Below are 24181 nucleotides of genomic sequence, written 5' to 3'. Positions count from 1 at the left end.
TAGAAAGAGCAAGTAGGGCATTTCTTTACAATCTCCTTAGCTTGTTGCCATGTAATTGAAAACTCTTTCTTCAAACCTTTGCTATTAGCATGATGTTTTTTATGAAATTCAGAGGCTTGTAGCACACTACCAATCAATAATTGATCAATTTCTGCATTACCTTGTGCTAGAGGACCTGGCAGACCCGTATGGGATCGGATGTGTGTTATGTACATAGGGCAAAGCCTGTTCCTGATCAAATCTTGAACCTGGAGAAACAATGAGGTTAGTTCTGTATCATCAGGTATAAATTCAGCAGTTTCAATATGTAAAATAACTCTTTCTGCCTATTGTGAATCAGTGACTATATTTAATAGGTTCTTTAAAATCCAATAGCACCATAAGAATGGCATATAATTCCGCCTTCTGGACAAAATTGTAAGGACTTTGTTCCACCTTACCCAAATCTTCTGATTTGTAACCTGCCTTCCCTGATTTATTGGCATCAGTATAGAATGTACGGGCTCCAGTTATTGGAGCATCACGGACGATTCGAGGAAGAATCTAAGAAGTTCTCTTTATGAAGTTAGGCCTCTTGCTTTTTGGATAGTTGTTATTAATGTCTCCCAAAAAATTAGCACAAGCTCTTTGCCATGGTTCATTATCTTCCCATAATTTCTTTAGTTCATCAGCAGTGAAAGGCACTATAATTTCTGCTGGGTCTATGCCTGCTAGTTGACGAAGTCTCAGCTTGCCTTTTATAATTAACTCAGAGACTTTTTCCATATAAGTTTTCAGTTTCTTACTTGGTTTATGTGGTAAAAAGATCCATTCCAAAATAATATCATCTCTCTGCATTAAAATTCCTGTAGGAGAAATTTTTGATGGTGGTATGACGAGAATACAATCGAGCTCTGGATTCACCCTGTCCACATGTGCCTGTTGTAATTTTTCCTCAATCATTGTCAGTTCCTTTTCTGCTTCAGCTGTTAATTCTCTGGGACTGTTTAAATCTTTATCACCATCCAAGGTTTTGTTCAAATGAATTATTAGATCAGGTGTTATTCCAATAGCTGGCCGTAGACTGGAAATGTCTCCTAACAGTCTTTGAAAGTCATTAAGAGTCCGTAGGTGATCTCTCCTAATTTGTGCTTTTTGTGTCTTAATTTTTTGCAAACCTATTCTATAACCTAAATAATTAACAGAATCTCCCTTCTGAATCTTTTCAGGAGCGATTTTCAATCCCCATTTAGGTAAAAGTATCTTTATTTCTTCAAACAGTCTGTTCAAGGTATCCATGTTTGAATCGGATAACAAAATGTCGTCCATGTAATGGTATACTATAGATTTGGGAAATTTCTTGCATTTTATTTGCAATGGTTGGTTCACAAAATATTGGCACAGGGAGGGGCTATTTAACATACCCTGGGGGAGGACGGCCCAATGGTACCTCCTCGAAGGTTGAGAATTGTTATAAGTAGGCACTGTGAAGGCAAATTTTTCTCTATCTTCTTTTTGCAAAGGTATAGTGAAAAAAACAATCCTTTAAATCAATAACTATGAGAGGCCATCCTTTTGGTAATAAAGAGGGCAAAGGAATTCCAGATTGCAGAGGGCCCATAGGTTGAATAACCTTGTTGATGGCCCTGAGATCTGTCACCATTCTCCATTTACCTGATTTTTTCTTAACCACAAATACAGGAGAATTCCAAGGGCTGGTAGATTCGTCTATATGTCCAGCATCTAATTGTTCTTGTACCAGCTGTTCTAAAGCCTGTAACTTTTCCTCAGCTAAAGGCCATTGCTTTGTCCATATTGGTTTCTCAGTCAACCATTTTAGAGGCAAGGCTGTTGGTATCTCTGAAGGGACATCAATTGCTTGTTCTTGTACAGCCCGAATGGCCGGTTTTCTTTGTTTGTAATATCTTTTAATATTATTCTCAGAAATATAGGCTCTAGAAGTAGCAGGAATGTTAATTTCGGTATTCCATTGTTGTAATAGTTCACGACCCCATAAATTCATTGCGATATTGGCTACATATGGCCTTAATTTTCCTATTTGTCCCTCAGGCCCTATACATTCAACCCATCTCGTGCTCTGCCTTACTCGAGATAGGGTTCCAATTCCCAGGAGCTGAACATTTACATTCTGAAGTGGCCAATACGGATACCAAGATTCTGGGGTAATGATACTTACATCAGCACCTGTGTCCAGCAGGCCAGTAATAAAAATGCCATTTACACACACTCTCAGTTTAGGTCTTTGATCATTTATAGAAGTTTGCCAAAACACATGTAACTTATCTTTCTGATCATTATTGCTTGTAACAGTAGGCATGGGGCTTTCTAATTGTCCTGACGAGGCACATTCTCTGCAGAAACTGGAAATGACTGAACCATGTTTGCCATGGGGGCCTGTGAGGCCCCCCCTCTCATGTTTCCCGTCTGTATCAGGTTGCCTTGTCTATCTCTTGTAGACCTGCATTCATTCGTCCAATGTCTGCCTTTTCCACATCTTCTACATAAACCTGAAGGCTGAGTCCTCCTATTCCTGTTATTTCTAGAAGATGCATTATTATTATTATTTCTGAAAGATGCATTATTATTATTATTTCTGAAAATCCGTTGTCTACAATTCCTTTTCATATGACCCATTTTGCCACAATTAAAACATTTGGTATTCTGGTGTCTCCTTTTACCATTGGAAATTGCTTCTTCTACCCATGCTTCAGTGCCATAATCAAATGTATCAACATTGAGTGTATGCAGGACCCATTCTTCCAAGGGCGCTGATCTGAGCTTTAAAGGGCCCAAAATCCTTTTGCATTCCATATTTGCATTTTCATAAGCCAAAGACTCAATCATTATACATCTTGCTTCTGGGTCAGATATCCCTATTTGTACAGCCTTAGTTAATCTTTGTAAAAAGTCACTAAAGGGGTCTCTCTGACCCTGTTTAACTCTGACAAATGATTCCATTCTCTGTCCTGGGTCTTGTACCCTGTCCCAAGCCCTTAAGGCTGCTGTAGTACACATGGAGAGTGTGTTTTCATCCAAATTAGCTTGTTCCTGAGGGTCGGAAAAGAGCCCTTCACCTAGAATTTTATCTAGGGAAATGTCAATTCCCTTCGCTTTTTCCTGCTGTTCTAAGAGTCTAGCCTCTTGCCTGAATAAGCATTTCCATTTCAATTGCGGTCCACTCTCAAGTACTGCAGAGCTCAGCTGGAGCCAGTCCGAGGGGGTTGCTCTGCTTGTCGTGGCCCAAGTTCTTAGCATCTCTTTAACAAAAGAGGCTTGCATCCCAAAAGTCATGACAGCCTGTTTTATTTCCTTGAGGTCATTCATACGGACAGGCTCCCATGTATCCTCCTTGATGACCCTAGGGTTTTTGGAACCAATCACCTTCTCTGTTGTTATTACTGGAAAGGCAGGTAGAGCTGTAGGTAGAGCTTTGTTGAAATTGTCCTGGAGAGATTTACCCACAGATGTAGTTAAAATTTTCCTTTCTATCCTTTGCTCTTCTTCATCAGAATTTAGAAATTCCTCAATCTTTTCAATTCTATTCACCATTGCCTTCTGCAATGTCTGAATCTCCTGTCCAGAATTATGTTCCAAAGCCTTCATTGAGGATTCTAAAGTATGAAGTTTGTCCGTTAGAGATAACATCTCATCTTTGGACATAATTTTTATGGCATAAACCGTGCCTTCTTGTATTGACAATCTTTCTGTCAATCTGTCATAAGCTTTAGACAAAATCTGATTGTCACATTCAGCAGTTTTGATTCTCTCAGTCAATGTTTCATTTCCTACAGAAAGGGACTGAATCTTACGATCCAAATCAGCTGTTCCCTCTTCCATAGTAATGAATTTCTCCTTAATATCAGCCACTAATGTTTCAGTTCCTACAGAAATGGACTGAAGCTTACAATCCAAATCAGCTGTTCCCTCTTCCATAGTAATGAATTTCTCCTTAACATCAGCCTGGAGAACTTCAAACTGATTCTTGAGAAGATTGTTGTCATTCTCAATTGTTTTTAAGCGTTCAATCTCTGCCTTAAGAATCCTGGATTCGTCTTGTAAAGACTTTATCATATTTCTATTATCAAACCATTTAGTGACAATGAAAACTACGAATCCCAGAAGGATCCATAGATGTGGGGTGATAGACACCTCTTGTAAAATCTCCCACATGGTGCAATTAAAAAAACTGTTAAATTCTTGAATACTAATGTGTTCAGACATTTTATTTATAAAAGAAAATTTTTTTACCTGCAATGATTGGTTCCTGCCAGTGGTGGTCTCTGTGTTTTTGGAGCCTGTCCTAGAACTAGCTCTTGTAGACCAGGCTGGCCTCGAACTCACAGAGATCCGCCTGTCTCTGCCTCCCAAGTGCTGGGATTAAAGGCGTGTGCTACCACTGCCTGGCCGGCTTCAAACTCACAGAGATCCACCTGCCTTTGCCTCCCAAGTGCTGGTACTAAAGGCTTGCGCCACCACCGCCCTGCCAAGTCACTTTGTATCAGACCAAATCTGCTGCTGTGGCAACTTTTGTTGCAAAACCACAAGTACTTGAGCTTTTGCTAATTCAGGCAGTGGGGTTCTGCTGCAAACTTAGCCAAGGCAGGCAGAATGGGCCTGTGTCGCCGAGTGTGTCTCGGACTCGGCACTGGGGCCCGAGTCACGAACTAAAAAACAGCACGGGGGGGTGTGTGCTGTGTTAGCTAACAGGCTACCCGCTTGAGTAGGGGGCAAAATGGCCCACGTTGGACGCCAAAATGTAACGGTGTAAATGAATGCAGACAGATTGTAAATATATATATATATATAGCTTTAATGTAGAAATAGACTTATAGAACCACCGTTCCTGTGGAGACCAGGAAAGCAGAAGTGATGGCTGGGAGCATGCTTGCCAAATTTATAGGCAAACATTAGCCCGAGGTGAACATGCCCCCCAAGGGGCGGGACTTATCCCTACAGATGAGCTATAGGTTATGTAAGCTCTAAACCCTTATTTTCCCAAGATGCCTGGTGCTTATCACAGCAGTAGAAACCGTACTGTGACAGGTAGGAATAGGTTTGTAAACAGGGACCTTATTAAATTCCAGCTTGGAAAATGAGCCTCCTTATTTTGGACCTGTCTTGTTCTCTTTGTGATTCTTATGTCCTGTCTTCTGAAAGTGGGGTTGCTGTGAAATTTTATTCAGTAAGGTAACAAGAAATATTTTTTTTTTTAAAAAAATGAGAAAGGGAGGATTTGTGATGAAATAGCCTGTCATAATAAACAGAAAATTCTTTCTTGAGTTAGAAAGGGGTTTGGGGGGCAGAGACTCAGGTATCCCAGGCTGGCCCTGAACTCCAGGTATCCCTGCCATTCCTCCCAGAGAACTGGGTTTGCAAATCTCCTGCCCTCCGCCCAGCGTAAGATTGGGAAGATTTTATGTTTGAAGTTTTGTCAATTGTGCTTCTGAAGGAAGATTCAGCAGTGAAAGCCGGGGCTGGAGAGATGTCTTGAAGATGCGAGTTTGGATCCCAGTACCTATTAAAAAATGGGTGTGGGACGGCTATACACATACTGATGACCTAGGCCTTGTGGAGGGTGGAGACAGGAGGATTGCTGTAGGCTGCCAGGTGCCTGGCTCTAGATTCAGGAAGAGACCTTGTCACGGAGGAGCAGGGCAGAGGGCGATAGAGCAGGCCATTCAGCATGCTCTGGCTGCCGCATAGGCATGGGCTTCACCTTCCCATTGGATGCACATATAGCGCAGACAGACAGACAGAGCAGGAAGAACAGTGAAGATACCCGAGGGCAGGCACAGCTGAGCAGCTGGTGGTGTATTCACCCTTTCTTCCACCTTGGGTTCATGGCTAAGACATCCCTTACAGAGAGATTAGTGAAGGAGAGCATGCACACTTATTGAATTCAAGTCTTCCATGCCACAAGAGCCTTTAGAAATAAAGATCCGAGGAAGGCAGTGTCAGTGTATCGTATGCCTGAATTTGATGATGGGTGAGTGAAAGAAAGAATGTGATTGGCTAGTGATGAATCTGGGGCTTAGAAAGGCCTATTGTTTATGTTCTTCTCTGCCCCCTTCTCTTTAGAGAGGGGTACATTTCTTTCCCGCGTGTTTAGAGAGCCTTTTGACCTACTTTTTGGCAGGTCAGCTGGACTTAGCAGCCTTCTCTCAGGGAGAAGGTGGAAGAAGGGAAGAGCAGCCTTCATGCTTCTGGCCCTGGACTGGCTCTGGCAGGACCTCCCCTGTCCTCTGATTGACTCTTTGTCACCACCTACAAGAGCAAGTCTAGTGACCATAGTAATGACGCAGACGTGTGCTGACTGCGGCGTGAGGCTGCACTGTTTCCCCCAGCTCCTTTGTAATCCGTTAGACTCCTCTGAGCTGTGTTTACGTGCACATGAGTGCTTGTTTGTAGGATGCATGGTAGGATTAAGTATTCTTATGTTCAGTTGTGTAATTTTCAAATTTGTCTTATTTTAACTTCATATTGAACTATACATAGGAAAAAGGGACACATTTCCTAGGTATTCAGTGAAGCTAAGTTTTCCAGAATAAGCATAACTATACACTCAGCTTCTAGAATAAGCGTAACTATACACTCAGCTTCCAGAATAAGTGTAACTATACACTCAGCTTCTGGAATAAGTGTAACTCTACACTCAGCTTCCGGAATAAGCATAACTATACACTCAGCTTCCAGAAGCTCTTGTTCCTGTTCCTTCTGCTCCACACCTGTCTTTACCACACCAGTCACTGTCCTCACTTGCAGCAATGATCCAGTTCCCTCTTGTGGAAGGTTGTGAGTACTGGACAGTGGACGAAGAACAAGGCTAGGGTTTGGAGATTCATGAGAGCCCTCACTATCCCATGGAAGAGAAGAGAAGGAGGGGAACTAGACAGGGCCCAGAGGAAAGCTGAGCTGCACTTCGGTCTTAGGCATTATAGATATTAACTAACTCAACCCTTGAGCCACAAGAGAGGATGTGCTGTTTTTCATTTCTTAGGTGAGGATAACCCATGTAGAGAGGTTACATAGCTTGCTCAGAACCAATGATGGAGCTGGAGTCTGAACCTGTGTGCTCTGGGGATTCTGGGAGATCCTTCAGAGATGCCCTGAGTTACGTAGAAACAGGCATCATAGGTGTATTGACTAGACATTGTCTGCTAAGAAAGGTGCCTTCTTTGGACCTGCAGCTCTCTACAGCAGGGGCTGTGTTTGAAAAGAGTCAACGGCTGTGGGTGCCTGCTGGCTGTACTCCCAGAAGCAGATGCTTGTCTCATCTTCCTGAAGTAACCTAGACTTGCCACAGCATTCAGCCAGCGTGGTGTGACACCTGGCAGCTAGAGTCTGACGTTGTGGTCTTTTAAGCCTGGCTTCTCCCACTTTACTTACTCTTACTTCGGTGGTATGGAATATTTGTTCAACTATGTAAAGATGTGTTGCATTTGCTTCTTTTGCAGAATAATTGTTTAATTGTGTTGCTTTTGTTTATCCTGCATTTCTTTAACTATGTAAATATGTGTGGCTACAGCACCGTGCCTGCCTTAGGCAACTGATTGGTCTAATAAAAAGCTGAACGGCCAATAGCTAGGCAGAGGAGTGATGGGCAGGGCTGGCGGGCAAAGAAAAAAGAGGGGCCAGCTCGCCAGGGTCCACCAGCCAGCCACAGAGGAAGCAGGAAGGCACACGGACGGTACAAAGATGAGGTAGATGAGCCTCGGGGCAGCATGCAGATTAATAGAAATGGGTTCATATAAGTTATAAAAAAAGCTAGAAACAGACTAAGCTAAGGCTGAGCCTTCATAATTCATAATAAGTCTCTGTGTCATGATTTGGGGCTGGTGGTCCGAGAAAGCCTGCTGCACTCAGGCAGTGGTAGACTGCTCACTCTCGGTCTCTGTTGCCCTGTGTGACTTCAGCATCCCTTCATCCCTGCCAAGGGCCATCTGGGCTGTGAACATGTGCTGCTGCAGGCTTCAGTACCTCCTTATGTGAATGTGCCTGCTGGGGGATTGCTGAGTAGAATGGCTGTGTTTGGGTGTGCATCTTTTTGGTGTCCAGCGAGGTTTCCAGTCCTTTCTAATGAAGATGTGCCAGTTCACACTGCACAGCATTGTGTGCCCACCAGCTCTGGGTTGTCTTGTGTGGTCACCATTTGGGCCTTCTGATTCTGACTCTTTGGCCACACGCTATATAATACTGCCATTTCTTTTTTTTTTCTTTTATTTTTTTTCAAATTTCTTTTTTTTAATTTATTTATTTATTAAAGATTTCTGTCTCTTCCCAGCCACCGCCTCCCATTTCCCTCCCCCTCCCCTAATTAAGTCCCCCCCCTCAGCCCGAAAAGCAATCAGGGTTCCCTGTCCTGTGGGAAGTCCAAGGAACCCCCCACCTCCATCCAGGTCTAGTAAGTTGAGCATCCAAACTGCCTAGGCTCCCACAAAGCCAGTACGTGCAGTAGGATCAGAAACCCAGTGCCATTGTTCTTGAATTCTCAGTAGTCCTCATTGTCCGTTATGATCAGAGAGTCCGGTTTTATCCCAGGCTTTTCCAGACCCAGGCCAGCTGGTCTTGGTGAGTTCCCAGTAGAACATCCCCATTGTCTCAGTGTGTGGGTGCACCCCTCACGTTCCTGAGTTCCTTGCTCGTGCTCTCTCTCCTTCTGCTCCTGATTTGGACCTTGAGAATTCAGTCCTGTGCTCCAATGTGGGTCTCTGTCTCTGTCTCCTTTCATCGCTTGCTGAAGGTTAATATTCAGGAGGATGCCTATATGTTTTTCTTTGGGTTCTCCTTATTTAGCTTCTCTAGGATCACTAATTATAGGCTCAATGTCCTTGGTTTATGGCTAGAAACCAAATATGAGTGAGTACATCCCATGTTCCTCTTTTTGTGTCTGGCTTACCTCACTCAGGATAGTGTTTTCTATTTCCATCCATTTGTATGCAAAATTCAAGAAGTCCTTGTTTCTTACTGCTGAGTAATACTCTAATATGTATATATTCCATACTTTCTTCATCCATTCTTCCATTGAAGGGCATCTAGGTTGTTTCCAGGTTCTGGCTATCACAAACAATGCTGCTATGAACATAGTAGAGCATATACTTTTGTTGTATGATAAGGCCTCTCTTGGGTATATTCCCAAGAGTGGTATTGCGGGGTCCAGGGGTAAGTTGATCCCGAATTTCCTGAGAAACCGCCATACTGCTTTCCATAGTGGTTGCACAAGTTTGCATTCCCACCAGCAATGGATGAGTGTACCCCTTTCTCCACAACCTCTCCAACAAAGGCTATCATTGGTGTTTTTGATTTTCGCCATTCTGACAGGTGTAAGATGGTATCTTAAAGTTGTCTTGATTTGCATTTCCCTGATCGATAAGGAAGTTGAGCATGACCTTAAGTGTCTTTTGGCCATTTGAAGTTCTTCTGTTGAGAATTCTCTGTTCAGCTCAATGCCCCATTTTATAATTGGGTTGGTTAGCCTTTTACGGTCTAGTTTCTTGAGTTCTTTATATATTTTGGAGATCAGACCTTTGTCAGTTGCGGGGTTGGTGAAGATCTTCTCCCAGTTAGTGGGTTGCCTTTGTGTCTTAGCGATAGTGTCCTTTGCTTTACAGAAGCTTCTCAGTCTCAGGAGGTCCCATTTATTCAATGAGGTCCTTAAATGTCTGTGCTGCTGGGGTTCTATGTAAGAAGTGGTCTCCTGTGCCCATGTGTTGTAGAGTACTTCCCACTTTCTCTTCTATCAGGTTCAGTGTGTTCAGACTGATATTGAGGTCTTTAATCCATTTGGACTTGAGTTTTGTGCATGGTCATAGATATGGATCTATTTTCATTCTTCTACAGGTTGACATCCAGTTTTGCCAGCACAATTTGTTGAAGATGCTCTCTTTTTTCCATTGTATACTTTTAGCTCCTTTATCGAAAATCAGGTGTTCATAGGTTTGTGGGTTAATGTCAGGGTCTTCTATTCGATTCCATTGGTCGACTTCTCTGTTTTTATGCCAATACCAAGCTGTTTTCAATACTGTAGCTCTGTAGTAGAGTTTGAAGTCAGGGATGGTAATGCCTCCAGACGCTCCTTTGTTGTATAAGATTGTTTTGGCTATCCTGGGTTTTTTGTTTTTCCATATAAAGTTGATTATTGTCTTCTCCAGATCTGTGAAGAATTTTGATGGGATCTTGATGGGGATTGCATTGAATCTATAGATTGCTTTTGGTAGAATTGCCATTTTTACTATGTTGATCCTCCCAATCCAGGAGCAAGGGAGATCTTTCCATTTTCTGGTGTCCTCTTCAATTTCTTTCTTCAAAGACTTAAAGTTCTTGTCAAATAAATCTTTCACATCCTTGGTCAGAGTTACCCCAAGATATTTTATGCTATTTGTGGCTATCGTGAAAGGTGATGCTTCTCTAATTTCCCTCTCTGTTTCCTTATCCTTAGTGTATAGGAAGGCCACTGATTTTTTGGAGTTGATCTTGTATCCTGCCACATTACTAAAGGTGTTTATCAGCTGTAGGAGTTCTTTGGATACTGCCATTTCTTAACCAATCTTCAGGATCTTCTTATTGGATCAGTTTCACTGAAAAGGGAGTAGAGATTGGTTATCCATTAGCCTAGTTCTAGGTGGTGATTAAGAAATGAAATATCATAACTCACTTAATTTTTTTTTATGTGTATGGGTGCTTTGCCTGCATCTATGTGTGTGTACCACATGTGTGGTTGTTGTTCACAGAGACCAGAAGAGGGTGTCTGATCCCCTGGAACTAGAGTTCCCAGTGCTTCTAAGTCACCGCGTAGGTTCTGGGAGTAGAACCTGGGTCCTGTGGAAGAGTAGCCAGTGCTCTTAACCATTGAACCATTTCTCTAGCCCCTAGCAGCTCATTTTGATTGAGCGCTCGCTGTATTTTCCAGATAATATTCCAAGTGATTTACATATTTTAATTTAGTCCTTCTAACAATGCTATGAGGGCAGGCACTGTTATAATTCAGTTTACAGATGAAACCCATGGTGGATGTTAAACAGTTGCTGAGCTCAGGCAGTAAGTCATGGAGATGGAGTTTGCATCTGAGCATCTGGTCCTAGAGCCATGCCCTGCAGTTCCAGTCTCTGGTATCCATTAACGTTACAATAGCTGCAAACTGTGCAAGTGTGTGTGTTTTGAAGTCGGACTTGAAGCACATTCGTAGAGTTCTGCAATAGTGAGTTGACATGGCTCTGGCAGACGTCTGTAGAGATGGACTCTCCCGCTGATCAGCTTACATACCTGCTCATCACAATCCAGAGTGGTGTTTTGTCCTTTCTCTCTGTAATCTTTATTCTTTCTATTCTAGGAATATCGTCCTCTTCTTATTAGTAAATCTTCCTGTGGGTTTTGTTTTGTTTTTAGACAAGGTCTCTCTGTGTAGCTTTGACTTAGCTTGGGACTCCCAGTGTTATGTCATCCAGGCTGGTCTTGAACTCACAGTTGGCATTTTCACCACAGTGCTGGGATTAAAGGTGTATGCCACCACACCTGGCCCTGCCTGTGTTTTTGTTACTGGGTTTGTATCTCACTGTCTGGCTGATACTGTATGGAAGTTTGTGCTGCTGACTGACTGAAAGTGTGCCATTGCTTTGCCTCAAGTTCTCACTGTCCTGACTTCACATAGAGGCACTGTCTGTGTCTCATAATGGTGCTCTGTAGACTTGTGTAAAAATCCTAGAACTTGGAAATATGACTTGTCGTTGGTAGACTTCCTGTCAGAACACATGTCCTTGGCCTGACTTGGGATGTCCTTGGTGTCTGACTGTATAATGCTGATAACACAGGGACAGTAGAAGTAGCGGTCTTTGGGAGCCTGTGTGTGATGCACACACTGGATTGATGCTTTGTGTGTTATGCAACCCATAGCCCCATGAGACACGGACTTAATTCCCACTGCACCGGTGAGGCTTCTGAAGCGAACTCTGTTACTCAGCTGCCGTGTGTCCGAGAAAGCTAGAGCGGAAGAACAGTTTTTAACTTCTCATCCTTTGATGAATAAACTAAAATTCCTAGCAATTATTTTAATATTTTAAGTAGTTAAGTACTTCAGTGTTTATCATCTGGCATGATTTAAGTGACTTATGAAAAACTGTCCATTCTTCTTGCTCTCTTCTCCCCCTGCCTCTTACTTTTTGAGATATGGGGTCTTGCTATGTAGCCCAGGCTACTCTATAACTCACTGTGTGGCCTAGGTTGTGTAGCCTGCCTTCCTCTGTTTCCCAAGGACTGTGATCATCAGAGTGTATACCATGCCTGGCTCTATCTGTTTCTTTCTCTGTAGTACCTAACTTCTGTGTTTGGCTTTTTTTTTTCACAGCCTTTAAATGAAGATTTTTTAAAAAAATAATAATAACCAACAAAACCCACCTCATTTTTGTAGTTTTTCCAGTGACATCAGGACCAAGTCTGCCAATAACACATATTTGCCAAATTGTCTTACTAAAATACAAACAATGATTCTTCTTTTGTCGTTCTCTGGTTATTTAGAGGGCATTGGGGCCAGATTTGTTTCCTTAGCACAGATGCATTTCGGAACAATGAGCAGCTGTTAAGGCTGTGTGGTTATCAACAGGATGTTCCTCGTTTTCTAGTCTATAAAGACTTAATGGCTCGATTCCGAAATTCCATCCTAGGAACAGAGTTGGAACTGTGCCGGGAAGAATTTACTTTCTAATGCTTGAACTGGTGTTGTGAATGTTCAGTTTTATTATCTATATGAATAATTAGTTGGGAAATTGAAAATGTTTGGCTTGTCATTAAACAGTCAATCTAGTTCCTAAAGAATAGTTAGTGCTTCCTAAGAGCTGTTATGTGAAAGTGTCACAAACAAGACGGGTTTGAGAATGTGTAGCCAGCAGCCTTATCCTGAGCATATGAAGATGTAATGAGGATTTCCATTTAGTTCTTTTTTCTTCTTGGAGAGGGGAGGGGCATAATACATTGTTGGGGGTGGCAACTTTTCTCCGCCAGGAAAGTTATTCTCCAGTGTTAAATGCCTCTGTGTTAGACACAGATTCTGTGTAAGTGAGCAGAGGCATGCTGGCAGGAGCAGTTGAAACACCTGCTCCATGGATTCCCGTGCATTTCCTTAATTAGGTTACGCTTTAGACCATATCTGGAACGGTCAGCACGATATCTGTTGGGACGTGACCCTGCCCTATTGATCCCTTCAGAAGGACCCCATAGCCTTACTTATGTTCAGGGTCAGCCCCCATCTGACTTCTAGCCTTGCAGATTGGAGTTTGAGTTCTGTGAATGACTGCTTATGTGTATGTGAAAATCTTACACATAGATATGTGCACATCCACATACCTCATAAGCAGATAATGCATAAATATGTACACCTGTATATTGGTTCCCTTTTATGATCTTGGCTTGTGGGCCTGATTTTAATTCTAGCTTCCCAGGAAGCTGCTATAAGTTGTTGGGACTTCCTCCTGTTATGTGACGATGAAGGGAGCCATAGATGGAGGCGCAGCTCTGTGGGAAAGGGTTAAACTCAAGTGCACATGCACTTTTTATCCATTTGCTCTTTCTCCCCAACCAGTCGTCAGAGGCTACTTATCTAATATGTAGACATCTTTCTAGGTCCAGTGGCATTGCAGAGCCCGGATGGTGGCAGGAGCCAATTTTTATATTGTTGGGCGAGACCCTGCTGGCATGCCTCATCCGGAGACAGGGAAGGACCTCTATGAGCCAACCCATGGAGCCAAAGTGCTGACGATGGCCCCCGGCCTCATCACCCTGGAAATAGTTCCCTTCCGAGTTGCAGCTTACAACAAGAAGAAGAAGCGGATGGACTACTATGACTCCGAGCAGTAAGTGTCTCACGGCCCCCACCGAGCCGCACTGTGTTGTCTGAGCTTTGTCTCCGGGTTCAGCAAATCATCCGGTCTGTATCAGTCCTGATGCGAGGCTTTGTTGGATCCATCTCAGGAAAAGTCAAGAAACCTAACTGTCATTATTCTAGAGTCAGAAATGAAAGTAAAAGTTGGATCTGAGCTGGATCTGGTCATGCACTCTTTGAATGGAAGCACTTGGGAGGCAGAGGCAGATAGAGCTCTATGATTTGAGGCCACCCGGTCTACATAGTGAGTTCCAGGCCAAGCAGACAAGCAGCAGCAACAGTCTCTCCGACAAGTACACACTGGCTCCAGAGTTAGTGGTTTGGGGAGTGCTGTTGTGTGATCCTTAGGGGTTAATATTTGTATGTCTGTATGATTGCTGCCAACTTTCAGAAGAAATGATCGGAGTGCCCGGGCTGGTGGCAGGGGCTGGTAATCCCAGCTTGTTAGAAAACCGAGGCAGCAGGGTCACAAGTTCAAGAATAGCCTGGGCAAGGCAGGGAGACAGAGTCTCAGAATAAAAAGTGGAGTGGGCTAGAGCTGTAGTTCAGTGATAGTTTCTTAGCACACACAAGGCTTTGGCTCACTTTCTGATATTGCCAATACGTACATACATATGCACATACATACGTAGATACATACTTGCATACTTATGTATATACATAGTAATATTAAGTATATGTCTATTTCTTTTTAACAAACAGGACTATGATATCTGTGTTAGTTTATAGAGGCAATGTGAAACTCGGTTACAGGGTCGAGTCCTGTCTTTGCTGTATGACCTGAATTTGAAATCTTTTCTGTCCATATTTCCCATCTCTGGAATGATGGCAGAGGATGAGGAATTCCCCTCCCAGGTCTTTCTATAGTTTCCCCATGATCTGCAACACCAATTTACTTTCTTAAGATAGGGTATTATTCTGCAGCCCCAGCTGGCCTGGTACTCACTGTGTAGATCAGGTAGCCTTGAACTCAGGGATCCATTTGCCTCTGCCTCCTGAGTGCTGGGATTAAAGACACCTGCCACTGGCTGATGTTTTTTTTTTTTTTTTTTTTTGGAAAATAATGTAAACATAGGAGTTGTTTTGTTGACCAACTCTTGGTCTATTTATCTGCTTTTTAGGACAAGTTACAATTCATATTCAGAAGTGAAAACAGACAATTCATGTAGAATATAATCATTTTTAATTTATGTTTATCAGTTTCAGTCCTTCTGACAGCACTGACTGAAAACTGATGGTGGCTTAGACACATCCAGTCTGAGCAACAGTGCCCCTTTCCCATGGCTTTTACCATTGGCTCCGTGTTGAGAAATAATGCTGAGCCTGACCCAGTACCCTCATTTACTGTGACCCATTTTGTCACAGAGGGGACAGGGATGGAAAAAGAAATCTTATGAAAAATGAAAACCACACTTTGTTTGTAAAAGACATATTAGCACACACCTACTATCCTAGCACATGGAAGGTAGAGTCAAGAGGATCAGGCTCATCCTTGCTGCATAGAGAACTGGAGACCAGCCTGGGCTGCATGAAACCCTGTCTCAAAAACTTAAAACAAGTAATAAGCAGATAAAGTAAATAAGTAGAAAGGCCATGAAATGGCTCAACAGGTAAAGGTGCTTGCCGCTAAGTCTGCAGATCCGAGTTCAGTCCCTGGAATCCACATAATGGAAAAAGATTAGATTCCTTCAAGTTGTCTTCTGATCTCCACATGTGTGCGGACACACAAAGAAGTAAAATGTGATTAAAAAATAGTTTCAAAGGATATGAAACTTTGAATTCCATTGAGTTAAGTAAATCATCTGGATTAAAAGCTGTCCGTGCAACTATAGACCAGAAGATGTGTTGGCTTCACCCGTGTTGTCATAGTGGGTTTAGAGACATTGCGCCTCGAGTGACTGATGAGCTCTAGCTGAAACCTGTGGGCAAAAAGGTTTTCCTACAGGCACAAGGAAGAATAGACGGACTCCTGATGGCTGCCAGTGGCCATGTGTGAAGTCAGGATGGGAGCTGTCCCTGCCTGTTTGCTGAAGGCTTCAATTGTGATGACCCAGGATACTCTGAGCTCCTCACCGTTGTTACACAGTTATGTTCCTAACCACGTGGACTTATTCTTTAACCTTTAAGATGTCTGCGTCTGTGTGTGCACATATACATTTGTACATACACATACATGTACATATAAATTGCCCCATCCCAAAGTACGACTCTAAGGAGATGGGGTAGAGTCTGTTAAAAGAATGTTATCAATTATGATAAACTGTATCACCTCAAAAGGTGATGGAATCTAAGTAGAAATGACAAAGAAAACTGAAAGCCATTTGGGTACAGTCCTGCCCTTTTGTGGTTAAATTTATGTAGCCCACCATCAAAGAGCCAGCCTTAGTCTGTGGGGAGACCTGCCTGTCACCCCTGCTTCAAGCTCCTGAAGAGGAAAGGCCTTCCTACAAACCGTGTCAGAGGTAGGTGCTGGGGTGCGGGCCTTTTTGCTTCTTACCCTGAGCGCAATTTATTTAGTTTGTGTACAGTATTCTCGACCTTCATTTTCTGAGTGAGTTACATAGAGGCAAGGGTGACCAAGAAGAGAGAAGCAGAGCCATTCTGCCCATTTCTTTGCTTTTACTGAAGAAGAGTTGCCATGTTGTGGCATTAAGAAACTGAGGTAGTTTCATGGGTGAAGAGCTTGCTGTGCAAACTCGAGAACCGGACTTTGATCCCCAACACCCATGTGGAAAGCCTGGTGTGGTGGGACCACACAGATGGCTCAGCATTTTAAGGACAGGTACTGTCTGTTGCAAAGGACTTAACTGTGGTTCTCAGCGTCTACATCAGGTGGCTCGTAACCATCTGTAACTCCAGCTTCAGGGGATGTCTGAGACCTCGTGCTTCTGTAGGTACCCGCATTCCAAGCACATATGCACACACAGATATATAATCACATACATAATTAAAAATAAAACATAAGAAAAGTCTGGTATGTTGGCATGTACTTGCAACCTCAGCCTCAGAGGCAGACGCAGTCAGGTCCCTTGCATTCCCTGACCAGCTCAACCTTCTCTTCAGTCAGTCCCAGGCCAGCAAGAGTCCTTCTCTCAATAAGCAAGGTGGATGAGTCCTGAGGAACGACATCTGAGTTGTTTGATCTCTGGCCTCTGTAGCCATGTGCACATCCACATGTGTCTACACCTACAGCTGCCTGCACACGAGTGTCCCTGACATGCATGCACACACACGCACACGCACACGCACATGAAGAAAACCAAGCAAAATAAAGTGCCGTTTTCCTTTCCAGCTCCTGGGCCGATGTGTTTCGTCCCTGTGGTCCCTCTGCGTGGCCAGCTGCTTTCATCATACTTAGAACCCTAGATCCATCTGTATGCAGTTGATTAATGTGCTTCTAAGACCCTTGATAACTTTGATGTTTAGCTAAATCTGTGTAGTGCTGCTTTAAGTCTCTCTTTTAATCATTTAAAAGCTAAATAATTACATCATTTCTCATAAGATTTTCCAGAGATGAATTTTATGTTAGTCACATGAGTGGCTCATTTCCTTGGAATTTTTTTTTGGGGGGGGTTTACCAAATCTTAATAAGTTGTAACTTGGGAAGCTTTAAAAATGCCTTAGTTTTAAAATTTTTCAGTATTTGTGTTCAAATATAATTAAGTTGATGGGAATATGTTGGAAAGTGATTAAAATTTTGTGGAAAGGCGGTCGTCTTTGAAGTGCGAGAAAACAGTCATTAATTATGCACATATGAGCCTGTTCATGTTTGATTAATGGACATTACTCAATGCCAGCTTTTATGTAATTAATGATTTTGTAGCTTTTGGTTTGATTGAATGCTAGAGTAAGACAAGGCTTAGGGAGGGAAATTCCCTGAAGACTTCAGGCAAGATAATTATTGATAGGAATTATGATAGAGTCATCTGTTTACATTTAGGAAGTCAAGGGAGCCGTGTGAGCTTTAGAAGTGACTCAGCTGTAGGAGCGCCGTCCCATTGCAGATAGTAACAACGATTAGGATATCTTTTTTTTTCTCCTTTAAAGGGTAAATATTTGTATTCTGGGTAGGCAAATGCAAAATTATTTAGATTATAGTACCAACATGCTCGCTAAAAGGGAAGTGCGCGAGTGAAAAGTGCCCATGGGGCTGAGTAAACGAAGTGATGGAGGGTAGTGTGCCCGCTCTGGCATCATCGCATTGTAACAGGTTTCTTCCTGTTTTAGTGGCAGACTGTACTTGAACTTGTGTACTGCTAGAGAGAGCACTCAGGCATTAAAGGTGCCTCTCTCACCATCTAGGGGATACCCATTACCATCTAGAAGAATCTCCTTACCATCTAGAAGATGCCATGGTCCCTTACCATCTAGAAGATACCCCCTTACCCTCTGGAAGATGCCGCTTACCTACCTAGTACGATAGTTTTTGAGCTATGACTATTAAACCTGTATGGCAATGCTCCTCTATTAGTATCAGTTTTCTGTTATTAAAATAATATCCTTTTGGACAAAACAGCACATATATCCACAGATCATAAAACCATGTTGCCTGTCCTCCTGCCAGGCCAGGCTCTTGTGTGAAGTCTCTGGAGTGCCCTCCCACAGTGATCCTTGCTAGCAGAATTCATTTTCTTGCTGATGTAGGATTGGGGTCTTGTTGGCCGATGATTGCACCCTGCTCCTAGAGGCCCCATTAAACCCTTCCCTGCAACATCTCCATTCAGCAATATGACCTTCTTCTGTTACATGTGATAGAATCATCTGGGATCATGTCCATGGGAAATGCCTGGTTTGCATTAACTGAGGTGGAGACCCGTGCACCTGTGGGTAGCACCCTTCCCTAGGTGGGATCTCGTACTGTGCAAGTCGAGAAAGTAAGCTGAGAAGCAGGAAGATTTAGCTCTGTTTCCTGACTGTCCTAGTCAGGGTTTCTGTTGCTGCCGTGAAACACCGTGACCAAAAGCAAGCTGGGGAGGAGCGGGTTTCTCTGGCTTACTTACACTTCCGCAGCACTGTTCATCACTGAAGGGAGGCAGGCACTGGTGCAGAGGCTGTGGAGGGGAGCTGCTTACTGGCTTGCTCCCATGGCTTGCTTAGTCTCAAGAACCACCAGCCCAGGGATGGCACTGCCCACCATGGCTGGACCTTCCACATCGACTACCAATTTCAAAAGAATGCCTTACAGGCTTGCCTACAGCGTGATCCTATGAAAGCATTTTCTTAACTGAGGTCCCCACCTCTCAGATGACTTTGGCTGTGTCTGGTTGACTTGAGACTATTTCAGCACACTGTGTGTAGATGTAGTGTGAGCACCTGCTTCAAGCTCTCGCTGTCTGACTTCTCTTCCCGGATGGACTGTACCTTGATTTATGAGCCACAACCAGCCCTCCCCACTTAAGTCACATTGGTCAGGGTCTTTCATGACAGTAACAGGGAAAGAAGCCGAGGCACAGTTGCCTAGAATTTTGTCCGAGACAGGGTCCCTTTGCTGTTCTGGTCAGCACTGCAGAGCCAGGCTGGCTCCCAGGAGCTTCCACGGAGTCGCTTGTCTGCTTCCCATCTTGCTGCAGGGCTCTGGAATTACAGATGCGGTCTACTGCGTCTGGCGGTATCTAGGAGTGGGATCTATGTGGGATCTAGGAGTCACAATGAGGTCCACTCACTTGTGCAGCAAGCACTTCCCCGCTGAGCCACCTCCCCAGCCCCCGATTAAACTTTTCATCTATTTCATTTAGTCTTTGGTTTGAAATAATAAGAAAATAATAAAATTGTCATATATGATGCTATCCAGTGCATTTTAGTCTCTGAAAGAAAGCCACAAGTAACAGTTTATCTGGTTTTGAAAAGATCATTTTAAATCATACTCTTAAGAATTCTTAGTGTTTTGATGTGTTATAAATGACCGGCTTTCAAGTTGGATGAAACATTAATTAGAATAAAAAATAATTAGACCCACTTATAAGTCACCACCATTAGTTTTGTTTCTGTCAAGAGAGAACTTCCCTTTTGCTCGTCTGAATCGCTATCTAGTTTGCATCCTGGGAACGCTGGGGGTTTGACTGTGGAGCGTTCAGAAGACAGACGTGAAGGCCATCTGCTGACCCCAGCTCTTGTCCAAGTGACTAGCTTGTCCTGGTAGTTCTGAAGGCTGCATGTGTCGACTGAGGGACAGCAGATGGCTGTGCAGATTTACAGTCGTCAGCAAGTGGCCAGAAGTCATCGTGCCTTCAAGCTGCTGCCCACGTGTGGCTAGTACATCCGTGGCCTCATGTAGGCTGCTGGCTCTCGGGTTCGCTCCACCCTCCCTGACGTCCCAGCTCTTCTGCTGGCATTCTGTCTGCTGTAGATTATTAAGAATCTGTAATCCAGTGGCTTTGAAAAGAAGAAGAAGAAAAAGACAAGCATACTTGGGGTTTCTTTTTTCCAGGCTGCCATGGAGGATTAGCTTACTGATGTTCTGAAATGACCCGAATTTAAACTGCTGTGTAGTGAAAGTGAAGGGCCTTTTCTGTCTCTGGCAGATTCCTGATTACTCAGAGGTAAAGTTTTAGAGCTAATTTTAGATCATTCTAGAAATTGCTCAGATTCTATTTTATGTAACTATTTCTATAAAACCATCCTATTGTGCAACTGTAATTTAATTATAGACTGTGACTTGAACCTGGCTTCTGATAAAATGTAAAATTCATATGTAACAGAGATAGACATGCCGGAATGGGCCTAGGGCAGTGTATTTCCCATAGCCAGGGTGGAGAAGCACCACCACGTGGAAACAGAAATTCCCATCTCTGGAGAAGAAGGGATGCCTGGGGCATGCAGGGCAGATGGTGGGAAATGGCTTCAGGAAGAGGTGCCCAGGGCCCTTGGCTTAGAAATGGAATTTCAGAAGAAATGCAAGCAAGTTGGGATTTCAGACAGTTTAGCGTTCTGGAGGAGGAAAGGACTTAATTGGTCTGGCTTTTTCCCTTTAATCACAGACTTCAGGCAGATCTTCCAGGAGCACCTTGCTCACTTACTTACCACCACCAGAACCAGAAATTCATGTGTGTGACCTGAGCTTTCATTCCTGGAAATAAAACTTCAGTTTTATACAGGCAAAGCTCCAGGGCCATGCCTTTCCTCAGGGAGGTTTCTTTAGGGAACGTGAGTACTGCTTCCAGGGAATGGAAACAGCCCTTGCTGACTGATTCTCAGCTGTGCTCGCCTTCCATCGCATCATGGTGAGCTCGCTTAGATTGTATTGGAAGGTACTCTCTGGCCTGAAGACGACCCAGCTGACTGCTGACAGATTCATCCACACAGGTGCTTGTGGCCCTCAGGGCAGCTTGGCAGAAATCCAAGAGCTGGGGCATGGCTATCAGTTAAGGATCCCTTTATAAGCTTCCCTGGAGCACATTAAAGTTGACATTCCTGTATCAAGGATGACCCGTGCCACTGTCCCTCTGTCTCTGTGTGTATGTGTGCGTGTGTTTTTAAGTTTCCAGCCTAGAGACTTGCAAACTGTAGCATGTACCATCCCATAGTGCAGGCTCTACACAACAGCATTTCCCAAGGCCTGGGACAGATGTGAGTGAGACAGGGACGTAGGGTGAGGCCAAGAATGGGGTTGGGAACTGCCCAGGGACCTCGCAGTGTCAGATAGCAGAACCTGGGCGGGTAATTATCTGGACCTCAGTAGTCACTGAGAAAAGAGGAGGACAGCTGAGGAGGCTGGAGGGTCTTGGCAGCTCATTTCTGCCATTACATCATTGCAACAGTGTGCTGTGCTGGGCAGGATGTCCCTGTTGGGAGGGACGAGTTATCGAGGACACTGAGTCTTGCTGTGCGATTTTTTATAATTTTCGTAAGGCACTGATTGATCTCCGTAATAATTTCAGTTGATTTTTTTTGGTCCTAGCTCTAACACTGAAGAATGTTCAATTGTGTGGTGGTTTTCTCAGTGACAGATTAGACAGTAGATTGATACTTTTTCTCACTAGTAACCTAACATGAACTGAAGGAACAAATGCTCCTTATAATTTTCTTAGTAACTTTGTTAAACAGTACAGTGACCAGCTCTTCTCTCTCTTTCAGCCAGGAAGACTTTGATTTTATTTCAGGAACACGGATGCGCAAGCTGGCGCGCGAAGGCCAGAAGCCTCCAGAGGGTTTCATGGCTCCCAAGGCCTGGACTGTTTTGGTGGAGTACTACAAGTCCCTAGAGAAAGCGTAGCGGCTGAGCCGGCCACTCCACCTTAGATGCAAGACTGAGTGACAGAGGGGACCACGCAGTCAGCGACAGTGTTTCTCTGTGGTCGTGTCCATCTGGTCACACTTCCTGAAAACAGACCATTTTCCTCCGTGTGCATCAGTTTTGGTCTGCCTTTGGATTCTCTTGAACTATGTAACATCTCTGCTCGTAATGTGTCTTTCCCACTTATTGTTAACATTCTTATAATAAGACTGAAAAATCTTGCCTTTTTATATTGTATTTATGCCTCTGTCCTAGGATTTTCCAAGCTGATTTATTAGTTATAACCAATAATACACACATCATCTAACTTTTAATTCTCTAAGAAAGGGGGGAATCGCTAAATAGTAAACTTGGCTTGTTTGGAGAATTTTACAAGATATCTGTAGCAATTAGGGTTTTTTATTTTATGTTAAAAGTATAAACTGCTCTCTCCTTTGAAGCCCAGTATGCTGAGGTATTCTTGTAATCTGAGTTAAGTGTTGAATGAATGCCTTGATTCAATAAAATTAATTTTGGGGGGCTTCTTATTTATGTTTTGTGTACATTATACCCTTTCCTTGTAATTTCTGGGATCTGATACATAGCTCCTAATACCATGGTGTTTGCTGAAGTTCTGCATAACAGGAACGTGTACTCCGAATTATGTGGGAAAATTATAAAGACTTCTTAGTTGATCTGAAATCTCAGTTTTGCCACGTATATTCTCAATATTCTTAAACACCAGGATCAGGATGGCAACAGAGTGTCACTGCTTTGTAAACTGTAGCCACGGTGTAGGTCATAGCTGTTTGAAGTCAGGAAGCCTGGCTCCTGCTCTAGCTGTTCCATCCACCTGAGCAGGCACGTGCTTTCTGCTGTTCCATCCACGTGGGCAGGCACGTGCTTTCTGCTGTCCCATCCACGTGGGCAGGCACGTGCTTTCTGCTGTTCCATCCTTGTGGGTAGATATGTGCTTTCTGCTGTTCCATCCACGTGGGCAGGCACGTGCTTTCTGCTGTTCCATCCACCTGAGCAGGCACGTGCTTTCTGCTGTTCCATCCACGTGGGCAGACACGTGCTTTCTGCTGTTCCATCCACGTGGGCAGGCATGTGCTTTCTGCTGTTCCATCCACGTGGGCAGGCATGTGCTTTCTGCTGTTCCATCCACGTGGGCAGGCACGTGCTTTGCCTACTGTGATCATTCACATGTATCTATGAGGCAGACTAGAAAGATAGGAAATTCTGGGAACATGAGAAGAGCTTTTCACAATCCGATTGAAGTGTCTTACCAAAGGAAAAGCAAGAATTCCAGCACAGTGGACAACTACTGAAGACTGCACCTCTTCTCAGGTGCAAACCCACAGTTTTCTAGGAATTTCACCAGAAAACCATTTATAGGGAAAGGACATGTTCCAAACCCCTTGCACAAACCTAGTGGCTTCTGGTTTTACCTTATAAAATTATAACTTTGTCAAAGGCATCGCCAGAGCCACTCTATAATCTCACTTATCAAAAGAGAAAAAACAATGAGGGGGTGTTCAGTAGCCTTTAAAGATTTGAGAGCCCCCAAAATGGCCTATTTGGCTTATGCTAAGATAATGAACAGTGTGTGTCGCTTGAGGAGCCCACCCCACCCTTGGATATGTCCTCCTGAACTCCCTTAAAGAAGCTCACATCCATGTGTCCATCTCTGTGTCTATGCCAGTGAGAGATTTCAGAAGAAAACAGTATAAAAACAGTGTACACATCTAGCCCTGGTGCCACATGCCTGTAGCTCCAGACTTTTAGGAGGCTGAGGCAGGTTTGCAAGAGTAGCAAGTGAACCTAAACCAAAGTCAGGCCTTGCCTAGGAAATGATCACACATGGGCTCTGAAGTATTTGGGTTCAGAAGAGCCAGTGTTACCTGCTAAGTCAGTGGGGGCAAAACTGATCTCAGAGCCCCACTCATGTGAGCTGGTAAAGATTTCTATCAGAAAGGACAACAGAACTGCCAAACTTCAATGTAATGTTTACTGTCAAAACGTTTTAAAAATTAAGATTCAGGAAAAAAGTATTTTAAAAATGTCATTCATAAAATAGCATTGGCCTTAGTTGGTGGAAG

General features: G+C 43.6%; 1 protein-coding gene across 1 annotated transcript in view; it reads left to right on the top strand.

Annotated features, from left to right (window-relative positions):
- The window catches only part of Papss1 (3'-phosphoadenosine 5'-phosphosulfate synthase 1), a 77632-nt gene extending 55005 nt beyond the window's left edge, over window positions 1-22627 (top strand). Inside the window, exons 11-12 of the mRNA XM_041649171.1 lie at window positions 13609-13838; window positions 21941-22627. Of these exons, the coding sequence (XP_041505105.1) occupies window positions 13609-13838; window positions 21941-22079 (369 nt within the window). The 3' untranslated portion in view covers window positions 22080-22627. The remainder of the gene's footprint in view (window positions 1-13608; window positions 13839-21940) is intronic.
- Window positions 22628-24181: the final 1554 nt, after the last annotated feature.

This window comes from Microtus oregoni, unplaced genomic scaffold (assembly GCF_018167655.1).
Source record: "Microtus oregoni isolate MIOR12 unplaced genomic scaffold, Mior012 000000F_ref0000247, whole genome shotgun sequence".
Lineage (NCBI taxonomy): Eukaryota > Metazoa > Chordata > Mammalia > Rodentia > Cricetidae > Microtus > Microtus oregoni.
Note: the sequence above shows the minus strand (reverse complement) of the source record. Positions and strands in the feature narration are given on the sequence as shown.